General features: G+C 42.2%; 1 protein-coding gene across 1 annotated transcript in view; it reads right to left on the reverse strand.

Annotated features, from left to right (window-relative positions):
- col22a1 (collagen, type XXII, alpha 1) overlaps positions 1–21324 on the reverse strand; it is a 70904-nt gene that overhangs the window by 8135 nt on the left and 41445 nt on the right. The window contains exons 28-50 of the mRNA XM_072447753.1: positions 21086–21139; positions 20964–21008; positions 20825–20887; positions 15160–15213; positions 14969–15010; positions 14855–14887; positions 13478–13531; positions 12886–12939; positions 12724–12777; positions 11735–11788; positions 11588–11641; positions 10764–10868; positions 4889–4933; positions 3980–4057; positions 3863–3898; positions 3738–3791; positions 2832–2876; positions 2489–2518; positions 2300–2413; positions 2013–2066; positions 1372–1425; positions 340–393; positions 154–207 (exon numbers count right to left, since the gene is read on the reverse strand). Coding sequence (XP_072303854.1) covers positions 154–207; positions 340–393; positions 1372–1425; positions 2013–2066; positions 2300–2413; positions 2489–2518; positions 2832–2876; positions 3738–3791; positions 3863–3898; positions 3980–4057; positions 4889–4933; positions 10764–10868; positions 11588–11641; positions 11735–11788; positions 12724–12777; positions 12886–12939; positions 13478–13531; positions 14855–14887; positions 14969–15010; positions 15160–15213; positions 20825–20887; positions 20964–21008; positions 21086–21139 — 1284 coding nt within the window. The remainder of the gene's footprint in view (positions 1–153; positions 208–339; positions 394–1371; positions 1426–2012; positions 2067–2299; positions 2414–2488; positions 2519–2831; positions 2877–3737; positions 3792–3862; positions 3899–3979; positions 4058–4888; positions 4934–10763; positions 10869–11587; positions 11642–11734; positions 11789–12723; positions 12778–12885; positions 12940–13477; positions 13532–14854; positions 14888–14968; positions 15011–15159; positions 15214–20824; positions 20888–20963; positions 21009–21085; positions 21140–21324) is intronic.

Raw genomic sequence — 21324 nt, forward strand, 5'->3', positions numbered from 1 at the left:
CTGGTGCAAAACAAACAGAGAAAAGGGTCACCATCACAGAAGAGCAGAACTGATTAATGGCTGCTATTACCATGAGGCCTGCTGACCTACATGTAGCACTGGGAAGTTCTGTACAATAATGACACATGAGTAATACACTGCGTGCTGACTGACCTTTTCTCCAGGCGGCCCTGGGGGACCAGGAGGGCCGGGCTGTCCATCGTTACCCTGCAGAGGAAAGGCACAGGGTCAGGGGACAGCCATAAAAATAGAGAGGTTGACTGAGAGGCAAACTCCAAACAAATGTGTGCAGTTTAACAGCTTTTAGAGCAGCGTTAGTGAATTACAACATGCACTTACAGAAGACCCCATTAGTCCAGGTGGGCCGGGGTGACCAGAGGGGCCCGGGTGACCCTAGAAATACAAAGAGCACATCATAAAACACAGTATACATTTATTTTCAAACAAGACTCTACTGTTGAAACTAAAGATCCAAAGATCCAAAGACTAAATTACACAAACTGAAGCGCTGCACACTGCAGTCTGGAGGCGGGCTCTGGCATTCTGGGGATTGATTTCTATTGGCTCTTTGTTCTAGCTGTCAGTCAATATAAGATGTGGCCACATGTTTTGGCTTATTTTAATGTGCCCAGCGGCAAATGTTTGATTATTATTATTCAAATGTGTCCCCGAGAAAATGTCACTCGACCTCTGACCTCTGACCTTACACACTTCCTGCCTCCTGTAATGTTCTGCATCGCTCTTCAGGTCCAGGTAGTATAAAAAAAACATCTAGTATTGTTTTACGAACAACAAATTCCATATTCGTTGTGGCGGTGTGCTGCCAGGGGCCCGTGTGGTTTGTGACCTCTGGGATGTTTGGCCGTTGTGTGTCTGGAGCCTGAACCGCTCTGTCCGAGCTCAGTCCTCTTAAGTCCTGTTTCAGGTTTAAGTCTGAATAAGATACTAGTGTAATCAAGTGGAACCAGTGGTGATGCCACAGAGATGTTTCCTCTGAACCTCTTGTTCTCACCAGCAGAAGCCTGAGGAGGATTGGGTTTTCTGCTTAGTACAAATAGACTCTAATGTCTGTGTTATGTGAACCATTTTTTGGTGATTTTGAATACTGAATTGTGTCCTATTGTTCCTATGTTTGAATATGATGTTGTCATTATGATGATTTACTGCATGAATAAAGTTGGTGATAGAACAAATGGGTTAAAACAATGATCTGTCGAAACGATTTTGAACTGAAAACAAATTGTTCCGCACTGTCTAGAAATAACCTTGCCTCACATTAAGTTTGTCCAGAGCCTCCCTCAGGTGGTGAAGATGATTTGTTATGTAAGTTATGTAAAATGCAAACCCATCTGCCCTGAAAGGTCACACTACCTTGTCTCCTTTGTCTCCTGCAGCACCACCAGGACCTCGGTCTCCTTTGATCCCCTGTGGCGAGGACAAAAATATGGTTATATTGTTCATTCTGTTGTGTCAGTGAGTGAGTTACACATTAAAACACAGTTGTCCAGTCTGTCTTCCTCTTTAAAACGGAAACATATTAAACATTGTAATATTTGGCATATCTTTTTTAAAAAACATACCTCTTGCCACTGGTTTCAGCTTTATATAAACTACTTGTTACCTTAATTCCTTAAACAGATGCTGTACATGTATTTCATTCAAACTACAACTTTGAAGTGTCTGTCTGAACAGAAAATGCAGTCCAACTGTGGGCCAAGTTTTATATTGATTATTTCTGATTTCTGGAACAACTGCGACAACAAAACAATGAGCAAGTTATTCTCACTTACATTTGGTTTTGTGCATTGTTGGAATTTGTATATTCACAAATCACACATCGCACAAAAGCTGTGCGATGTGTACTGTATTGTTACATAATAAACTCTCTTTTCGATGTAACCTTGGTCAATGTTTCCTTGAAAAGACCCTGTTTCCTGAAGCGAGCAATAATAAAGAATCTACAGAAGCATTTGTCCATGAGATCCATTAGGCTGCAGTGTGTGTGAACGTGCCTTTGTGCCATCAGCTCCTGGTGGCCCCTGAGGTCCGGCTGGTCCAGGTGGGCCCTGTAATGATAAGACAGCACATCAGTCTCTGTCCAGCAGACAATATGAGCTGTGAGAGGGTCCTAATGGTTCAGTGGTGCCCTCAGAGGACGGGCTAATGAAGCACCCCCTCACTGCTCTGCTCTGACTGATGAACGAAGAGCAGCAGACCTCAGAGACAGCAAGACATTTCTATATCAGGGACATTTTATCAGGGAATCTTCCCATTAGATGTTTAATACACATTGTCTGACCTGGAAGCCATCTTGTCCGCTTTTGCCTGGGGGCCCTGAATGTCCTTTATCTCCGGGGAGTCCTGGCATCCCGGATGGACCAGGGGGGCCGGCAGGGCAATCTGAGCATACGTCCTATAGAGAAACACACATGTGATTGTAGTGGGCCGGGCCAATATCTAAATACATCTTGAAATGTGTCTGTTCTACCTTGAGATCAGGCAGGTCAGAGACTTTACCCTGTGGAAAAAACAGACAGGAAACATTAGTCATAATTATTATTCATGCTAAAGATGCTAAGTCATATAATCTCTGCAAACTTTATGCTCAATATAACAACGCTACACTTAAAGTAATGGCTATAAAAAGCCAAATACATAAATCTTGTGATGTGACATTTGTGGTGCTGTAAATCTCACGAAGCAGGTGTTAAACATATGGTGTGATATTAGAGCAGTCTCAGCTCATTAACACATAAGCACACATCACACTCTGGACTGGCTCATGACGTCGACGTAAACCTTCCACACAGCACGGTTTGAAGTGGACTTACAGGCTCTCCAGGGGCTCCCTTCTCTCCTGGCCTTCCAGGTAAACCCTGAAATGTAAAGTTAATATTGTCATACTGTATTGTGTTTATAATTACCATCACAGTATTGAGTTAGAAAAAGAATACCTATGTGTGGTTAACATTTTATTACCCCAAAACAAGCCATTTTTAGCCAAACTTTTGGATGTCATTTTTTTCATTTTATTGTTTTACTTTTATTTTGAATGAGAAGGAGAATGAGTAACTGTCCCTGTTGAATAAACCAAATAAATAAACCAAATAACTTAACATTAACACCACAACATTAATAATCACATTACTAAATAGTAAAAAAATAATTATCATAATAATCATATTTTTACCTTTAATATCTATAATATTGATTTAAGATAAGATAAGATAAGATAAGATATTCCTTTATTGTCCCACATGGGGAAATTTCATTGGTGCAACGCAGGAAGATACAGAAGAACAGATCACTTATAGGAAGTTTGAAAAACACTTTCAGTAGAAGATCTCCTATAAATAAAAACTCCCATTGACAAATAAATAAATAAATACATAAATACCATTGCATCTGATCACGACAGTAATTGCACATGAATATGTGTCACGACGGCTCATAGATTGCACATGAATTTCACAGGAATGAAATAATATGGATTCTGTAAGTAAATAAACTTGGCGCGGTTTTTATATCAATGAGTCTAGAAAATAATTAGCCTATACATCATTCCAGATCCCAACATTGTTACAAAAGGAGAAAAACAAAGCAAAAAAACCCAAACAAACAGTAAAACCACCTGAAAAATATTTTATAGAGCAAAGGTTTGCAAAAAAGTCCTCCACAGCAGAAGAAAGCCTTGTGGCCAAAACAGAAGGATGAATGATTATTTATTTTTCACTTACATTATGCCCAGCTGGGCCTTGGGGACCGGCAACTCCTGGCAGTCCTCTCAATCCCTTTGATTAAAAAAAACAAATGAAAAAGGTGGTCCTGAGTCATTATTTCAGGTTGATTTTTAGATAATTACCGCAGCTCCAGGATCTCCGCTGTTTCCAGCAGGTCCCTGTAAATGGAAACAATTATATTATTGTAAATTCTACAACATGTTTAAGCCTTTATAGATGACGTTGTGCTTGTGCCTTACCGGTGGTCCTGTTTTGCCCTCTCCATGTTGGCCTCTTTCTCCCTGGGGTCCTGGCTCTCCCCTCGGCCCTGTTGATCCCTGGGAAAAACAAAATGCTCTTTTCATCCAGTAAACAATATAGTCTACCCTTTTAAAAAACAGCACTTATATATAATGATTCAATTGATAACACAGTTGGTGCACGAAGAGGCAAAAAAAAAGTCCAAAAAGCCCCCATTATGAATAAATAAAATGCTATAAAACTAAAATGATTTATATTTGTGCGGTGCTAAAAAAACAAAAATTACAAAACGGACTGTACAAGTTTCATTTAGTCAAAATAAATATTTCCTTTTCAACTAACATTTTTAATAGTTTGTCAGTAACAAGAATAGAAAATTGGCTCCACAATTTACAGCCTCTAAATCCAAAAACTGAGCTTTTGATGAGACACATTTTTGAACAGGAACATTACAGTTTTGACAAGTATTGTGTCCCAGCAATCTAGTTTTAAAGTCAAAAGTGTTCAGGGATGGTGGTTTTATCAAACAACATTTTATACATAGAAATTAAAATAAATGATTGGTATTATCATCATAAATATTAGACTATTACTACGACAACATAGATTAGCAGAAGATGGCTAATGTCTTAATAGAGTAGAATGAGTTGTAGTTTGAACAAAACGCAGTATTTTGTCAGAAAATGTTATATTTAAAACATGCCCTAAATAACTTTGCCAATCCCATGCCCCACAAATCTGGTCAAGCTGGTGGGCACAGTGGGGTGGGCACAGTGGGGTGGGCACAGTGGGGCGGGCACAGTGCTGCGAGGACAGTGCGGTGGGCAAACAAACTGCTTAGGCTGGACTGATAAAAAAGTGAAATTGTTCTACCATCAAACTCATCTTGGCTTTCCAAATGTTTTTACCTTCAGTCCTGGAGGTCCTTGAATTCCTTGAGGTCCTGGTTCTCCCTGTAACCGAGACAACACCAATCAATCAAAATACGGAGTTCAAAAGAGTGAAGATTTGTAGCATCTAATTGGTTGTAATTAGTCCTGGTTTAGTCCTCATTTAGTCCTGGTTTGGTCCTCATTTAGTCCTGGTTTAGTTTGTTTGGTCCTCATTTAGTCCTGGTTTAGTTCGTTTGGTCCTCATTTAGTCCTGGTTTAGTTTGTTTGGTCCTCATTTAGTCCTGTTTTAGTTTGTTTAGTCCTCATTTAGTCCTGGTTCAGTTTGTTTAGTCCTCATTTAGTCCTGGTTTAGTTTGTTTAGTCCTCATTTAGTCCTGGTTTAGTTTGTTTAGTCCTCATTTAGTCCTGGTTTAGTTTGTTTAGTCCTCATTTAGTCCTGGTTCAGTTTGTTTAGTCCTCATTTAGTCCTGGTTTAGTTCGTTTGGTCCTCATTTAGTCCTGGTTTAGTTTGTTTGGTCCTCATTTAGTCCTGTTTTAGTTTGTTTAGTCCTCATTTAGTCCTGGTTCAGTTTGTTTAGTCCTCATTTAGTCCTGGTTCAGTTTGTTTAGTCATCATTTAGTCCTGGTTTAGTTTGTTTAGTCCTCATTTAGTCCTGGTTTAGTTTGTTTAGTCCTCATTTAGTCCTGGTTTAGTTTGTTTGGTCCTCATTTAGTCCTGGTTTAGTTTTTTTAGTCCTCATTTAGTCCTGGTTTAGTTTGTTTGGTCCTCATTTAGTCCTGGTTTAGTTTGTTTAGTCCTCATTTAGTCCTGGTTTAGTTTGTTTGGTCCTCATTTAGTCCTGGTTTGGTCCTCATTTAGTCCTGGTTTAGTTTGTTTGGGCCTCATTTAGTCCTGGTTTAGTCCTCATTTAGTCCTGGTTTAGTTTGTTTGGTCCTCATTTAGTCCTGGTTTAGTTTGTTTAGTCCTCATTTAGTCCTGGTTTAGTTTGTTTGGTCCTCATTTAGTCCTGGTTTAGTTTGTTTAGTCCTCATTTAGTCCTGGTTTGGTCCTCATTTAGTCCTGGTTTAGTTTGTTTGGGCCTCATTTAGTCCTGGTTTAGTCCTCATTTAGTCCTGGTTTAGTTTGTTTAGTCCTCATTTAGTCCTGGTTTGGTCCTCATTTAGTCCTGGTTTAGTTTGTTTAGTCCTCATTTAGTCCTGGTTTGGTCCTCATTTAGTCCTGGTTTAGTTTGTTTAGTCCTCATTTAGTCCTGCTTTAGTTTGTTTGGGTCTCATTTAGTCCTGGTTTAGTTTGTTTGGGCCTCATTTAGTCCTGGTTTGCGCTTGTGTAAGACCATTTGATATGTACTTTCAAATCCGAGGTATTCGATGTGAGAAAAAAAAATAGAAAACAGAATGTAATTTTTAACACAAAATACTTTTGATATAAAGCCAGACAATTCAAAAACTATTCAGATTTTACCTGTTCAAATAAGTATCTAATCTGATTAGGTTCTTTATGACTTATGATATAATTAGTTTCTTATGAACGAGGCTCTGTTTCTTCAAGTGTCACGTGATTTCAACTGATTTTGGAGTAAAACGACAGCAGCTCCTCAGAAGTGTGTCCCAGGCGTGAGAGAGTTGATAGGCCCCCTCATCCTGATTTACTGTCTGGTGGGCACGTTTCCATGTGGCATCTCGTCACTTAGTGCCTCGGGTATAATGTTTAGGCTATTACTTCTCTCTGTTTTGAAGGTTCTTTCTGTTTCATGTTGCAGGAAAAACAAGGCATTTCAAACATATACATTATGTACATTATAATAACTAGAGCTTAATTTGCCTTAACAAAGCATGAACAAAGACTTAATTCATAATGAACAAGTAGGTTATAAAGCTTGATTCAGGCCTAGTAACTACTTAATTAAAGATAGGCTTAGGAATAGACCATTAGTTATGCGGTTACTAAGCATGAATCCTTCTTAATAAACTATTTGTTCCTTATGAATAAAGTCTTCATGCTTTACTAAGGCAGGAACATATGTAGATATTATTAAATATTACCCATCGCATTTGTGGTCTTCTTATTTTGTCCTTGAGCTGAACTAACAACTGTGATAGTTTTGTGTGGAGTTTGACTGTTCAGGCCCTGTCTGTTTGATGTGCTCTTGTTTCTTTTCCTTTTCTATTTCTCACTGTTCTACTATGCTTGCCGTTTCCCTTCGTTAATGACCTGACAGGGTAGTGCAGCAGAAAATGGGGACGAGAAAGGGGAAGGACATGCAGCAAATCGTCAGAGCCAGATTCCAACTCACAACATGGAGCCTGACATATGTGCAATCCACTTGGGCACCAAAAGGCATTGGGCAAGCATTTTAAGAGGTTTGTCTCTCATCCAAGCAGCTTCTTCATTTGACGTATCCAGTCCAGAAGAAGTCAGACTGCAGACGCTAATGCTCCTCACTGTAACACTAATTTAGGAGCTTATTTATTAGGCTGAGTATGAGCATTTATTAGTATTTATTAGGCTAAGTATGAGCAAGGAGTATGAATCGCATGTGAATGTCAGAAGAAACTAAGTTCGCCCACAGGAGCTTGTGGGGAATGAAAAGTAATAACACAGAAGGACGTTAAATTATAATTGTATTAATATAAATAAATAACAATGTAAAATATAGCCGCAAGCGGCAATGATCGGCCCTCGCTACGCCGCCGCCACGCCGCAAGAGGAGGGGGCGCTAACGCGCCCCAATTGTCCTTTTATTACGCCTACTGCTGAATCTGTGACGCTGTCACATCTTCTCCCCTTTGTTTTACCATCAAAAAGCAATTTTATTTTGAATTCTTGGCAAAATGTGCGGCTTTGCCGCACAGACACCGTGACTCTTTGAATAAAATGTGGATAACTTTTGATGGTCCACCCCTGAAGATGAGTCTCACCAAATTTCAGGTTAATATGTCTAACGCCCTAAGAGGAGTTTGTGAAAGTCTAAAGTGTAAACATGTTCTGGCGATTTCCCCATTGGAATAACATGGAAGGTTTCGGTCATCGTTACGGCAAAGCCATAACAATTATGACATGGGTCTCATTGACTTTTTTGATGGGGATGCCAAAATTGAGTTGTGTGTCAAATTTCATATAATTTCGCAAAACTAAATATTTAACCTCCATATAAAATCTGTAGGGGGCGCTGTGGCTCCAAATTAATTTATTTCACTTCAAGTAGGTTTAGGGCAAAGAGTTTAACAACTGATTCTAATTTGACGCAATTCGGACTTTATCTGCGCAAACGGCAGAAATGTTAAATTTGGGAGATTTCTGAAATTCTTGCTACAGTTTGCGGCTTTGCCGCACAGAGACCGTGACAGGTATCAATGTAATTTGGATAACTTTTGATGTCCCACTCCTCAGTAGCATTTTCACCAAATTTCAGCTTTTTAGGGCCAACACCCTGGGAGGAGTTTGTAAAAGTACGACGTTTGGAAAAACTCCGAAGTCATGTTTAGCCATTTTTGAAGCAATATGGCCGACATTTGGTTGGGCGGACGGCGTTGCCGTAATAATATTTTTTACTTCTCTTGTCACCATCTACCTCTGCGCCAAATTTCATGATTCTACGATCAGATTTTTTTTGGGTCATTTCCCATCTCTCAATGCATTTTTGGTACATTCGGGGGCGCTGACGCGCCAATTTTTTTTATTTTAGAAAAGGGAAATAGCCAGAATGTAGAGAGGCACGATTTTTAGAGGTGTGCAAATTTTTGTGACTTTTCGTCAATGTTCACTGGGTGAAAAATAGGGGGGTTGGTCCCGAGAAGAAGAAGAAGAAGAAGAAGAAGAAGAAGAAAGAATAATATTCCGATGCGAAAACAATGTTTCCCATTTTCCAAATATCATAAACTATACATTTTCGGAAAGCGCTCGCGCTTTCCTACTTCATGGTGTGGGTCCCTGGTCACTGACGGGTACTTTCGTTAATTTTGAGTGGGCTCCGCCCACTTTGTGTTTTTGGCCCTCTATACAGTAATAATGTTCATTTTTTGCATTACATGCTTATATGCACGGAACATGCAAGAGATGGGGAACGTATTCGTGAGCTACTTAGCGCAAATGAGTGCTTTATATGGGGATGACGACCGCTTCGCGGTCGTCATCTCAATGTAAAGTGCTCGTTTAGTGCGCACTTTTGCACGGGCTTCGCCCGTTTACAACGGTAATGTTCCATTTTCCTACTACTAATTAGTATGCACGGGGCGTGCATGAGTGAAGGAGTGCGTTAGTGAGTATTTGGAAGTGGGCGAGCGCTTCGCGCTCGATTTCGTGCGCACTACGTGCGCACTTTCGCAGCCGTGCTTCGCACGGCCTTACGAGATTAATAGGCCTCTCGCCAGCTTGTGGCGCTCGGGCCTAATAAATATTCAAAACAACAAAAAGGTTTTCCAGCAAAAGCTCACTTCCTTTGTGTTAAAGTCTGTAGGATTCAGTTTGTAGGATTTCCAAAAAGTTTATATATTCCAAGTGAAAGGGGAAAAAATAATCCATTTTAGGGTGTTTTAAGTATGATCCTACCAGATTTGCAGTGTTCGATTGGGTCGCTCGCCACATCGTGCAGAGGAAAACGTCAGGGTGTGTCAGGGGGGAAAAACCTGACTACTGAGTTTTGGAATTTTCCGTTCACGATTCGGTTTGTTTCGAGTTGTTTTCTAAACTTCAAACCACAAGTTTCACAGTCCACAGCCGGAGCAGGAAGCGGAAGTGGCTTGGGGTTCGGCCATTTTTATTGTGGATGGGCCAATGAAAATGTCAAAGGGGCAATGTCAGTCATTAATGTCCGAATGGGTTACATAATGCTCCAAGTTAGGGTTATTCATGAGAAACTACAGTACAACATGAGCACCTAGTTTTGATACTAGTTCCAGAAGATAGACACTTTTGACAACCTTAATGGATGATGTTGGGATGAAATGTCCAGACACGTGTTTTATATCATATCTGGAGTTGAAAGTGACTTGCTACTCTCTTAATGATCCACATGAGCGGACCCCGGGGCCGCACCTGGCTGCTGTAAAAAGGGAGGTGCTGCTGGTGTTGTGGGCCCATGTTGCTTTAATGTGATGTGTCGTTACAGTGTTTCCTGTTTGTTTCTGCCTCCTCAGCACAACGCCACATGTGGAGTGAAAAATCATGATGAAAACACAGCTCCACTCAAGCTGCTTTTTCCTATAACAACCACACCGTTCTGATGCAATGCCTAAAACACTTCAAAACACTCCACAGAACACACTCGCGCCGTGTCCTTAGGCAAGATACTTCACCCTCGCGGTCCGTATGCAAGTGCTGGTGTGTGTACTACTGCTGGCCTGATGTGCCCAATTAAAGAACACACCATTTTTTTTTTTTTGGCCTAACAAAAGGAAGACTAGCAAGAAAATTACAGAAACATTGCATAAGCGCTTTTTACTGTATATTCTTGATGTAAATTAAATGAGAGTTAAGTCATATTTTCACCTTATTAAAGATCTTTGTGAGTGTTTTATGAGATTATATTGCCTCGTTTCAAGTAAGCTTTGAGTCTGTTTGCTGTTTTCTGACACTGATAGAGCTCCCTTTGCAACTGGGCTAAACGTACTTAGTTCTGCTCTAATATCATTATATATTTAAACAAAATAAGAATACTAATAAAAAAAAAGACCAAATAACAATGACTGAGCTGGAATTGTGCTTGGTAGTGCTTATTTTGTTGGTGTCAAGAGGTTCTACTTTGGTCACGCTCCTTGGCTCCTCTCCTAAAGCCTCATGATTAGATTTACCTTTTTCTTCCAAGATTGTAATTTGAGGTGGATTCCATTGCTTAATTGTTGTCCATTGTATACATTTTAAAGTGAAAGTTACGACAAAAAGGTCACTTACACTTTGTCCATCCTTTCCTTTCCCTGCCGGTCCTGGGGGTCCGATCAAACCGGGCTCTCCAGGTGGTCCGATGATGCCGATTTGTCCAGGTTTACCTGATTCACCCTGAAAGAATGAACACATTTAGGGAGAAAAGTTATGTAGATATTTGCGCAGGGAACATTACAATATGTAGTAACTGACATATCAGACTGTTATGCAGAAAACTCTATATGAGAAGGTAAAGGTAGCAACTCAAAATGGGAAAACTGAGAGGAAGCTGGGGCTGAATGATCTTGGCAAAATATCCACTTGTGATTTTTCCGACAAACATTGCAATTTTAATAGCTGGATTCTGTCCAAAGGGCATATTTTAGTCAAGAATCATCAGTATTTGAGACTGAAATCTGAACTTTTAATCAATCCAAGCATCCATTGATTTTCAGAGCATGTTTATAGAGGTCTAAGGTCCGGATTTGATGAATGCATAATAGGACATTTAGTTGTTTGTAAAGCACTTAAATAACTGCAGTATTAACAATTTGCTACTTGTGACCATTCAAATTGCGCTTTCAGCTTGATTGCAATATATCTTAAAGCCCTTGAGGAAGCCGTATCCTATGAGAAGTGAAGCGCTTATCTAGCTTCAAATCTGAATAATGTTACTTGATATTATAAGCAAAAGTCAGAATTAACATGACCAGAAACACAGACAAACATCAAGGTTAAAATGTCCTCTTCTGTAAGAATCAGCTTGACAAGTCTGACATTGTAAAAACTACCACGGAATATTCAAGCTCTTTTTTTGGCACTGTCATATTCTTCAAGCTGCCGTCTGCACTGACCTTGTCTCCTCTGAGTCCTGCGGGGCCTGGGGGTCCGATGATGCCTGGTGAGCCCTGCGAAACAAGCGCCACGTCAGGTCAATACTGTGTTAGATCAGGTATGTTTGCACTTAACAGTGAATGTTTCTAGTGCCATACAGTACGTACCACATTTCCTGGCAGACCCCGGGCTCCTTGTGCCCCAGCAAGGCCAGGTGGTCCCTGCAAGAACCCCAATGTACATTATACTATACAATAAACATAAGTATTAAAGGAAATGTATCATGAGTTTTCAGTTTCTTAGTGTGAAAGTGTAACACAAGTAAATCTATCATTATTTGACATTTCGTTCATTGTAAACCACAATATTGAGCTAAAACAGCATTGTTTACTGCATGCCTTCCCTTCTCTCTCATCCCCCATTTCACGCCTACCTTTCCTGTCTAATAAAGCCTTGTAACTAAATACAGGAGGGTGTGGGCAGGGATAGGGGGTAGGTAAAAACGGGAATTTACGAGACACTCGAGAGTCAATCGAAATACAACTTTGAGTAAACTAATGATGAGAAAACACTGATGTAACAGGGGGAAAAGCAGATTATATCCCCTTTAATGATTATAACCTGGTGGAAAAAGTAGTCCGTTTTGTAACTTGAGTAAAAGTACAGATGCATACGCAAAAAATACTCAAGTAAAAGTAGAAGTAGCACATAAAAAACGAATTAAGTCAGTTGTAAATGTAGTTGTGTTGATAAAAAGATAAGATAAGATAAGATAAGATATTCCTTTATTGTCCCACATGGGGGACAATAAAAAATGTGCGTGGTCTTAGCAATTCAAACTTAATTCATATTTCAATTTTAATATGATTTTGTTTTCTCAAAGCTCAGGCTTGAACTCAAAACCTTTACACATAATGTCTCAATGAATATGCTGCTAATAACCCCTCAAACCATACCAAAAGTACTTTCTACTGGTCAGTCAAGTGCAGTAGAATGCAGACAACGCTCTCAAATATAGTGAAGCAAAAGTAAAAAGTATCTAAAAAAACTAACTAAAGTACAGACAGACAAAGTTTTACTTCAGTGTAGTACTTTCACTTTTGAACTTTGTCATCTGATAATGATAAAGAATATAAAATTCCAAGCTTCTACTTACAAGGTCACCAACTCGTCCTGGTTCACCCTGAAGTCCAGTATCACCTTTAGGGCCCTTGGCAAAGAAATACAATGTGGTTAGTTAGAAAGTAAATCGATAAATATCTCAAATATTACCAAATAAATGATATATCAAGTATTTTTGGGGAATCCCATAACTTACTGACGGACCGGGTGCCCCCTTAAAGCCTTGTTCTCCTGGCAATCCTCTCTGGCCCTTGAGCAAGACACACAGTAAACAGTGAAAACTAGTACAAAGTGAAACCTATTGTTAAACTAAAATCATATCAGTCATTAATCTGGGCCAACAAGGGATACAAACATTTAGGATTCTTGATAGAAAACCGCAACAAAACCACAACACGGCAAATAGATAATGCAAAGTTTTGGATCAAATCGACACATTTACGGCTGTTGTTCAAGATCAGTAACACTCACAGGCGCTCAAAGCAAACCTTAAAGAAAAGCTGCACTAGGCCAGTTAGGGATGCAGAGCAGGATTGTTATACTTATAGCATGTTTTAGTATTATTTAATGAGTCTACTATTTATGTAAACTAAAAGTAATTAAGTACAATCAATCAAAATCACAGTAAACGTGCTGTGATTTTCATTTCTGCACATCCCTTCAGTAATAGTCTAGTGACCTCTAGTGGTTATTGTTGTGCATTACCACATCCAGTTTGTACACTAAGTAAAGAAGGTCAGATCTAGGGAAAAATAAATTAATATAAAAAATAAAAATAAAACACTTACAATCTCTCCTTGTTTCCCTTGATCACCCTTTTCTCCTTTCTCTCCAGCTTTTCCCTTTTAACACAAAAGAAGAGATTCATGTCGTCAAGGTTACAAGGGCATTGAGAGAGACTGATGGCAGCAAAGTCTTATAATACTTTATAATAACTACACTTTTATCAGCCTTAATATAGCAAGGACAAATACTTCATTCATGAATTCATAATGAACAAATAGTTTATTGAGGATAATTCAGACTTAATAACTCTATAATTAATAAACAAACCCCTTAATTAAGTAGTTACTAAGTCTGAATCATTCTTAATAAACTTAAAATGTTATCTCCTTTATAAAGTTGTCACGTAAACATATTTGAGTAGGTAATATTTTACTGTTGTTGAGCTTCTTTCTGCTTCTAATCAAACAGAAGTATAATGTTCCTAAAATCCCTCAAAAGAATATCATAACTGACATACATCTTCCTGATTTATTAAGTGACAATGACAACGATGATGTTGCAGATGATGATGAGATTGCCAAAGTGTTGGAACTGGTATTTACCATTTTTGGCCGATAGATAGAGATGCATAAAAGTGATTCAATAACCCAGTCATCGATATGGGTGGGAGAACGTGTTGTTTTATAGGACTGTGTAATTCAGGTGAAATTAAATGAGATGAAGATTGAGTCATGTCTAATGATCAGCCTGAGGTTTTAATGGAACCATCCAGAACCAATCTTCTGTCAGTGAAATCATGTGACATTTACAGATTAAAGAGTGACACTACAGGATAAACTCTTCTGTTTGTTTGTTTGTTTGTTTGTTTGTTTGTTGGTCTGTTTGCTCTCTCGATACATAAGCGTTAATGTGGAAAACACAAACATTGTCCAATCTGCTCCTAAATGTTGTATTTAACAGAGTTTGGACAGATTATACTGAAGGATTTGTTGATCAAACTGGGATTTATTTATGTTTTAAAAAAGAAAATCTACATATTTTCTATATATAGTCTTTATATTTAGTAAGATCTAGTTTTCTAGTTGATGAATAAAAATATGTTAAAATCAAATCCTTTTTGTTTCTAAAGCAATACATTTAAACCTGTCTTAATACATTTTTGAGATGTACAGTATATGTCCCTTTATTTTGCTTCTTTTTTACATATACACAAAACATGATATTTGTGTCCAGTAAGTAAACTACACAAGACATTTCAAATTGGTATTTCTAAATGTTTTATATTTTCCTTTACACCTGCAGAATCTGTCTCGTTTATGTTCAGGAAATTGATATTGAAATCCATTTTTAATCAGTATTTTATAGAATGAAATACAGTTAAATAAAACAGCGTGATTGCTCATTATGAGGAAAAAAACAGAACAAATAATTAAACTCACAGGTTCACCAGGTTCAGGGATGACACTCGCGACCTGTTGACGAACGCAAACATCTCTTAGTACTTTCTTTACTGCAGTATACAGTCCTATCCTCTCAGACGCAGTATTACTCACATTTCCTGGCACTCCTGGCAGTCCTCGAGAACCCACTTCGCCCTGAAGATAGAGAGAGTCACTAAAAGTTCACACCGTCTGCATAATATTTACATAAGTATGTCTAATACTGCAGGGACAATGTTTGAGGAGCAAAATACACTATATGTTTACCAGAATATTTTAGAATGCAGTTTGTTTATCATTCTTACCTTGTCACCTTTGTCTCCCTTAGGCCCAGTGCTGCCCCCTATGCCCCGCTCTCCCTGAAACACACAGGAAAAACATGTGACCACTGCAGGGATATGAATGGCAGACGATGTAGTAGTAATAGAAGTAGTAGTAGTAGTAGTCGTAGTCGTAGTCGTAGTCGCAGTCACAGTCGCAGCTGTAGCCGTAGCCGTCGCAGTCAGAGTCGCAGTCGTAGTCGCAGTTGTAGTCGCAGTCGTAGTCGCACTCGTAGTCGCAGCTGTAGCCGTAGCCGTCGCAGTCGTAGTTGCAGCTGTAGCCGTCGCAGTCGTAGTTGCAGCTTTAGCCGTAGCCGTCGCAGTCGCAGCTGTAGCTGTAGCCGTCGCAGTCGTAGTCATAGTCGCAGTCGTAGTCGCAGCTGTAGCCGTAGCCGCAGCCGTCGCAGCTGTAGCCGTCGTAGTCGTAGTCATAGTCGCAGCCGTAGTCGTAATCGCAGTCGCAGCCGTAGTCGCAGTCGTAGTCGCAACTGTAGCCGTAGCCGTCGCAGTCGTAGTTGCAGCTGTAGCCGTCGCAGTCGTAGTTGCAGCTTTAGCCGTAGCCGTCGCAGTCGCAGCTGTAGCTGTAGCCGTCGCAGTCGTAGTCATAGTCGCAGTCGTAGTCGCAGCTGTAGCCGTAGCCGCAGCCGTCGCAGCTGTAGCCGTCGTAGTCGTAGTCATAGTCGCAGCCGTAGTCGTAATCGCAGTCGCAGCCGTAGTCGCAGTCGTAGTCGCAACTGTAGCCGTCACCGTAGCTGTCGCCGTCGCAGCTGTAGCTGCAGCCGTCGCAGTCGCAGTCGTAGTTGCAGCTGTAGCTGTAGCCGTCACAGTCGCAGCTGTAGCCCTAGCCGTCGCAGTCGTAGTCGTAGTTGCAGATGTAGCCGTAGCCGTCAAAGTCGCAGCTGTAGCCGTAGCCGTCGCAGTCGTAGTCGCAGTCGTAGTTGCAGCTGTAGCCGTCACAGTCGCAGCTGTAGCCGTAGCCGTCGCAGTCGTAGTCGTAGTTGCAGCTGTAGCCGTAGCAGCTGTAGCCGTTGCAGTTGTAGTCGCAGTCGCAGTCGTGGTCGCAGCTGTAGCCGTAGCCGTCGCCGTCGCAGCTGTAGCCGTAGCCGTCGCAGTCGCAGCTGTAGCCGTTGCAGTCGCAGCCGTAGTCGCAGTCGTAGTTGCAGTCGTAGTCGTAGTCGCAGTCGTAGTCGCAGTCGTAGTTGCAGTCGTAGTTGCAGTCGTAGTTGCAGTCGTAGTTGCAGTCGTAGTCGCAGCCGTAGTTGCAGTCGTAGTCGCAGCCGTAGTCGCAGTCGTAGTCATAGTTGCAGTCGTAGTCGTAGTTGCAATCGTAGTTGCAGTCGTAGTTGCAGTCGCAGTCGTAGTTGCAGTCATAGTTGCAGTCGTAGTCGTAGTCGCAGTCGTAGTTGCAGTCGTAGTTGCAGTCGTAGTTGCAGTCGTAGTTGCAGTCGTAGTCGTAGTCGCAGTCGTAGTTGCAGTCGTAGTTGCAGTCGCAGTTGTAGTCACAGTCGTAGTTGCAGTCGTAGTTGCAGTCGTAGTCGTAGTTGCAGTCGTAGTCGTAGTTGCAATCGTAGTTGCAGTCGTAGTTGCAGTCGCAGTCGTAGTTGCAGTCATAGTTGCAGTCGTAGTCGTAGTCGCAGTCGTAGTTGCAGTCGTAGTTGCAGTCGTAGTTGCAGTCGTAGTTGCAGTCGTAGTTGCAGTCGTAGTCGCAGTCGTAGTTGCAGTCGTAGTTGCAGTCGCAGTTGTAGTCACAGTCGTAGTTGCAGTCGTAGTTGCAGTCGTAGTCGTAGTTGCAGTCGTAGTCGTAGTTGCAATCGTAGTTGCAGTCGCAGTCGTAGTTGCAGTCGTAGTCATAGTCGCAGCTGTAGCCGTAGTTGCAGTCGTAGTCGTAGTTGCAGTCGTAGTTGCAGTCGTAGTCGTAGTTGCAGTCGCAGTCGTAGTTGCAGTCGTAGTCGTAGTCGCAGTTGTAGTCGCAGTCGTAGTTGCAGTCGTAGTCGCAGTCGTAGTTGCAGTCGTAGTTGCAGTCGTAGTTGCAGTCGCAGTCGTAGTTGCAGTCGTAGTCGCAGGCGTAGTTGCAGTCGTAGTTGCAGTCGCAGTCGTAGTTGCAGTCGTAGTCGCAGCCGTAGTCGCAGTCGTAGTTGCAGTCATAGTTGCAGTCGTAGTCGCAGTCGTAGTTGCAGTCGTAGTTGCAGTCGTAGTTGCAGTTGTAGTTGCAGTCGTAGTCGTAGTTGCAGTCGTAGTCGCAGTCGTAGTTGCAGTCGTAGTTGCAGTCGCAGTCGTAGTCACAGTCGTAGTTGCAGTCGTAGTTGCAGTCGTAGTCGTAGTTGCAGTCGTAGTCGTAGTTGCAATCGTAGTTGCAGTCGCAGTCGTAGTTGCAGTCGTAGTCATAGTCGCAGCTGTAGCCGTAGTTGCAGTCGTAGTCGTAGTTGCAGTCGTAGTTGCAGTCGTAGTCGTAGTTGCAGTCGTAGTCATAGTCGCAGCTGTAGCCGTAGTTGCAGTCGTAGTCGTAGTAGCAGTCGCAGTCGTAGTCGTAGTTGCAGTCGTAGTTGCAGTCGTAGTCGTAGTTGCAGTCGTAGTCGCAGTCGTAGTTGCAGTCGTAGTTGCAGTCTAGTCGCAACTGTAGTCGGCGCCGTAGCCGGCGCAGTCGCAGCTGTAGCCGGCGCAGTCGTAGTCGCAGTCGTAGTTGCAGTCGTAGTCGCAGTCGTAGTTGCAGTCGTAGTTGTAGTCGTAGTTGCAGTCGCAGTCGTAGTTGCAGTCGTAGTCGCAGCCGTAGTTGCAGTCGTAGTTGCAGTCGCAGTCGTAGTTGCAGTCGTAGTCGCAGCCGTAGTCGCAGTCGTAGTTGCAGTCGCAGTCGTAGTTGCAGTCGTAGTTGCAGTCGTAGTCGTAGTTGCAGTCGTAGTCGTAGTTGCAGTCGTAGTTGCAGTCGTAGTCGTAGTTGCAGTCGCAGTCGTAGTTGCAGTCGTAGTTGCAGTCGTAGTCGTAGTTGCAGTCGTAGTCGTAGTTGCAATCGTAGTTGCAGTCGCAGTTGTAGTTGCAGTCGTAGTCATAGTCGCAGCTGTAGCCGTAGTTGCAGTCGTAGTCGTAGTTGCAGTCGTAGTTGCAGTCGTAGTCGTAGTTGCAGTCGTAGTCATAGTCGCAGCTGTAGCCGTAGTTGCAGTCGTAGTCGTAGTAGCAGTCGCAGTCGTAGTCGTAGTTGCAGTCGTAGTTGCAGTCGTAGTCGTAGTTGCAGTCGTAGTCGCAGTCGTAGTTGCAGTCGTAGTTGCAGTCTAGTCGCAACTGTAGTCGGCGCCGTAGCCGGCGCAGTCGCAGCTGTAGCCGGCGCAGTCGTAGTCGCAGTCGTAGTTGCAGTCGTAGTCGCAGTCGTAGTTGCAGTCGTAGTTGCAGTCGCAGTCGCAGTCGTAGTCGCAGCCGTAGTTGCAGTCGTAGTTGCAGTCGCAGTCGTAGTTGCAGTCGTAGTCGCAGCCGTAGTCGCAGTCGTAGTTGCAGTCATAGTTGCAGTCGTAGTCGCAGTCGTAGTTGCAGTCGCAGTCGTAGTTGCAGTCGTAGTTGCAGTCGTAGTCGTAGTTGCAGTCGTAGTCGTAGTTGCAGTCGTAGTTGCAGTCGTAGTCGTAGTTGCAGTCGCAGTCGTAGTTGCAGTCGTAGTTGCAGTCGCAGTCGTAGTCACAGTCGTAGTTGCAGTCGTAGTTGCAGTCGTAGTCGTAGTTGCAGTCGTAGTTGCAGTCGCAGTCGTAGTTGCAGTCGTAGTCATAGTCGCAGCTGTAGCCGTAGTTGCAGTCGTAGTCGTAGTTGCAGTTGTAGTCGTAGTTGCAGTCGTAGTCGTAGTTGCAGTCGTAGTCATAGTCGCAGCTGTAGCCGTAGTTGCAGTCGTAGTCGGAGTTAAAGTCGTAGTCGTAGTTGCAGTCGTAGTTGCAGTCGTAGTCGTAGTTGCAGTCGTAGTCGCAGTCGTAGTTGCAGTCGCAGTCGTAGTTGCAGTCGTAGTTGCAGTCGTAGTCGTAGTTGCAGTCGTAGTCGTAGTTGCAGTCGTAGTTGCAGTCGTAGTCGTAGTTGCAGTCGCAGTCGTAGTTGCAGTCGTAGTTGCAGTCGCAGTCGTAGTCACAGTCGTAGTTGCAGTCGTAGTTGCAGTCGTAGTCGTAGTTGCAGTCGTAGTTGCAGTCGCAGTCGTAGTTGCAGTCGTAGTCATAGTCGCAGCTGTAGCCGTAGTTGCAGTCGTAGTCGTAGTTGCAGTTGTAGTCGTAGTTGCAGTCGTAGTCGTAGTTGCAGTCGTAGTCATAGTCGCAGCTGTAGCCGTAGTTGCAGTCGTAGTCGGAGTTAAAGTCGTAGTCGTAGTTGCAGTCGTAGTCGTAGTTGCAGTCGTAGTCGCAGTCGTAGTTGCAGTCGTAGTTGCAGTCGCAGTCGTAGTTGCAGTCGTAGTTGAAGTCGCAGTCGTAGTTGCAGTCGTAGTCACAGTCGTAGTTGCAGTCGCAGTCGTAGTTGCAGTCGTAGTCACAGTCGTAGTTACAGTCGTAGTCGTAGTTGCAGTCGTAGTCGTAGTTGTAGTCGTAGTTGCAGTCGCAGTCGTAGTTGCAGTCGTAGTCACAGTCGTAGTTGCAGTCGCAGTCGTAGTTGCAGTCGTAGTCGTAGTTGCAGTCGTAGTCGTAGTTGCAGTCGTAGTTGCAGTCGCAGTCGTAGTTGCAGTCGTAGTCATAGTCGCAGCTGTAGTCAGCGCCGTAGCCGGCGCAGTCGCAGCTGTAGCCGGCGCGGTCGTGGTCGCAGTCGTAGTAGTAGTAGTGGTAGTGGTAGTAGAATATAAACTGGCATAAAATTTTTAATCTAGGGATGTCAAGATTATTCAGTTAATCAATAACTGTTATTATTCAGGTCACTATCATCGCAAGACCTATAGAATAATAATTGCGGTGCTGCTCATTGGTGGAGTGGTTAAGGCAGCAGCACTTATGCCAGGCTCCATGTGCCGTCGGCCGCAGCGCTGTGAGTTAGAATCCTGGCTTTGACAATTTGCTGCATGTCCTCCCTTCTCTGCCATCCCCATTCCAAGCTAAAAACTGTCCTGACTTATAAAGCCACAAAAAATAAAATCAAAACTCCAAAAACTTAAACTAATGTAAAATGTTTACCTTTTACCTCTGGCAGTTTATTACATCATTTATAACAGCAAGGAGACTTAAAGAGACCTTCATTCAAACAATCATAAACATATCATAGTTTACAATTATTTCAATAATCGATTACTTGTGAATAATCAGCCCTAATTTGAATCTCATTTTTAAAAAACTAATTTCCGTTTTATTATAAACGAAAAAGTGCATTAGGCCTTAAACTACAAGTCAAACTATCAAAACAAAAGCTTAAAATGGACAAAACCAAGATTAAATCAAGGCTCATTTAGGACTAATAAACAAAATATTACTTTTTTATCTTAAAACATGCAATTTGTATTAAAAAAAAACAAAATGAAAAGTATGTCAGACGGAGGCGCTTGTACTTAGTTCGTTATGATATTGATTATTGTGACACGTTTGTGATAAACTGTGCAGCCTTAAGCACAATCTTTGTATGAAAAGCGTGTTATAAATGAAGTTTGATTTGATTTAAAATTCTTTCTACAGCCAAATAAACCAGCACAAAAAACAACTAAACAAAAGTACAAACTCACAGGAACTCCTCTGTCTCCTCTGGCTCCATCGGTCCCTCGCTGTCCGGATAGTCCTGCCTCTCCCTGATAAACAAACACAATATTACACTCGTGCCGCAGTAATAATGACGACGGGTGAATAAAGCTGCTGCGCACTCACTCTCTCCCCCGGGGGCCCTCTTGGTCCCGGAGGTCCGTCATCGCCCTGAGAACGTGCGCGTTAGATCCATAATGAAGACACTCGTAATAACCTCATAAGCTGCATGTGTTTGGGTGGTTTACCTTCGGGCCAGGCTTTCCATCTCCTCCGTCAGTTCCCCGCTCGCCCCTGGGGCCCTTCAAACACAGAGACAAAAGCTGATGTCATGAGGCAGTACAGTGTATATGTCACAGAAGTATTACTACAGACGCCAGTGTGATGGAAAACACAAAGATGCTTAAAGGTCACGACTGGAAATGTGTTTTAAATAGGATTTCCATACTATTTATTACACTACATTTGATTCCTCTGAACTTAATGC

Source organism: Eucyclogobius newberryi, unplaced genomic scaffold, assembly GCF_026437365.1.
Source record: "Eucyclogobius newberryi isolate DKJ021-1_F unplaced genomic scaffold, fEucNew1.0.hap1 SCAF_16, whole genome shotgun sequence".
Taxonomy (NCBI): Eukaryota; Metazoa; Chordata; class Actinopteri; order Gobiiformes; family Gobiidae; genus Eucyclogobius; species Eucyclogobius newberryi.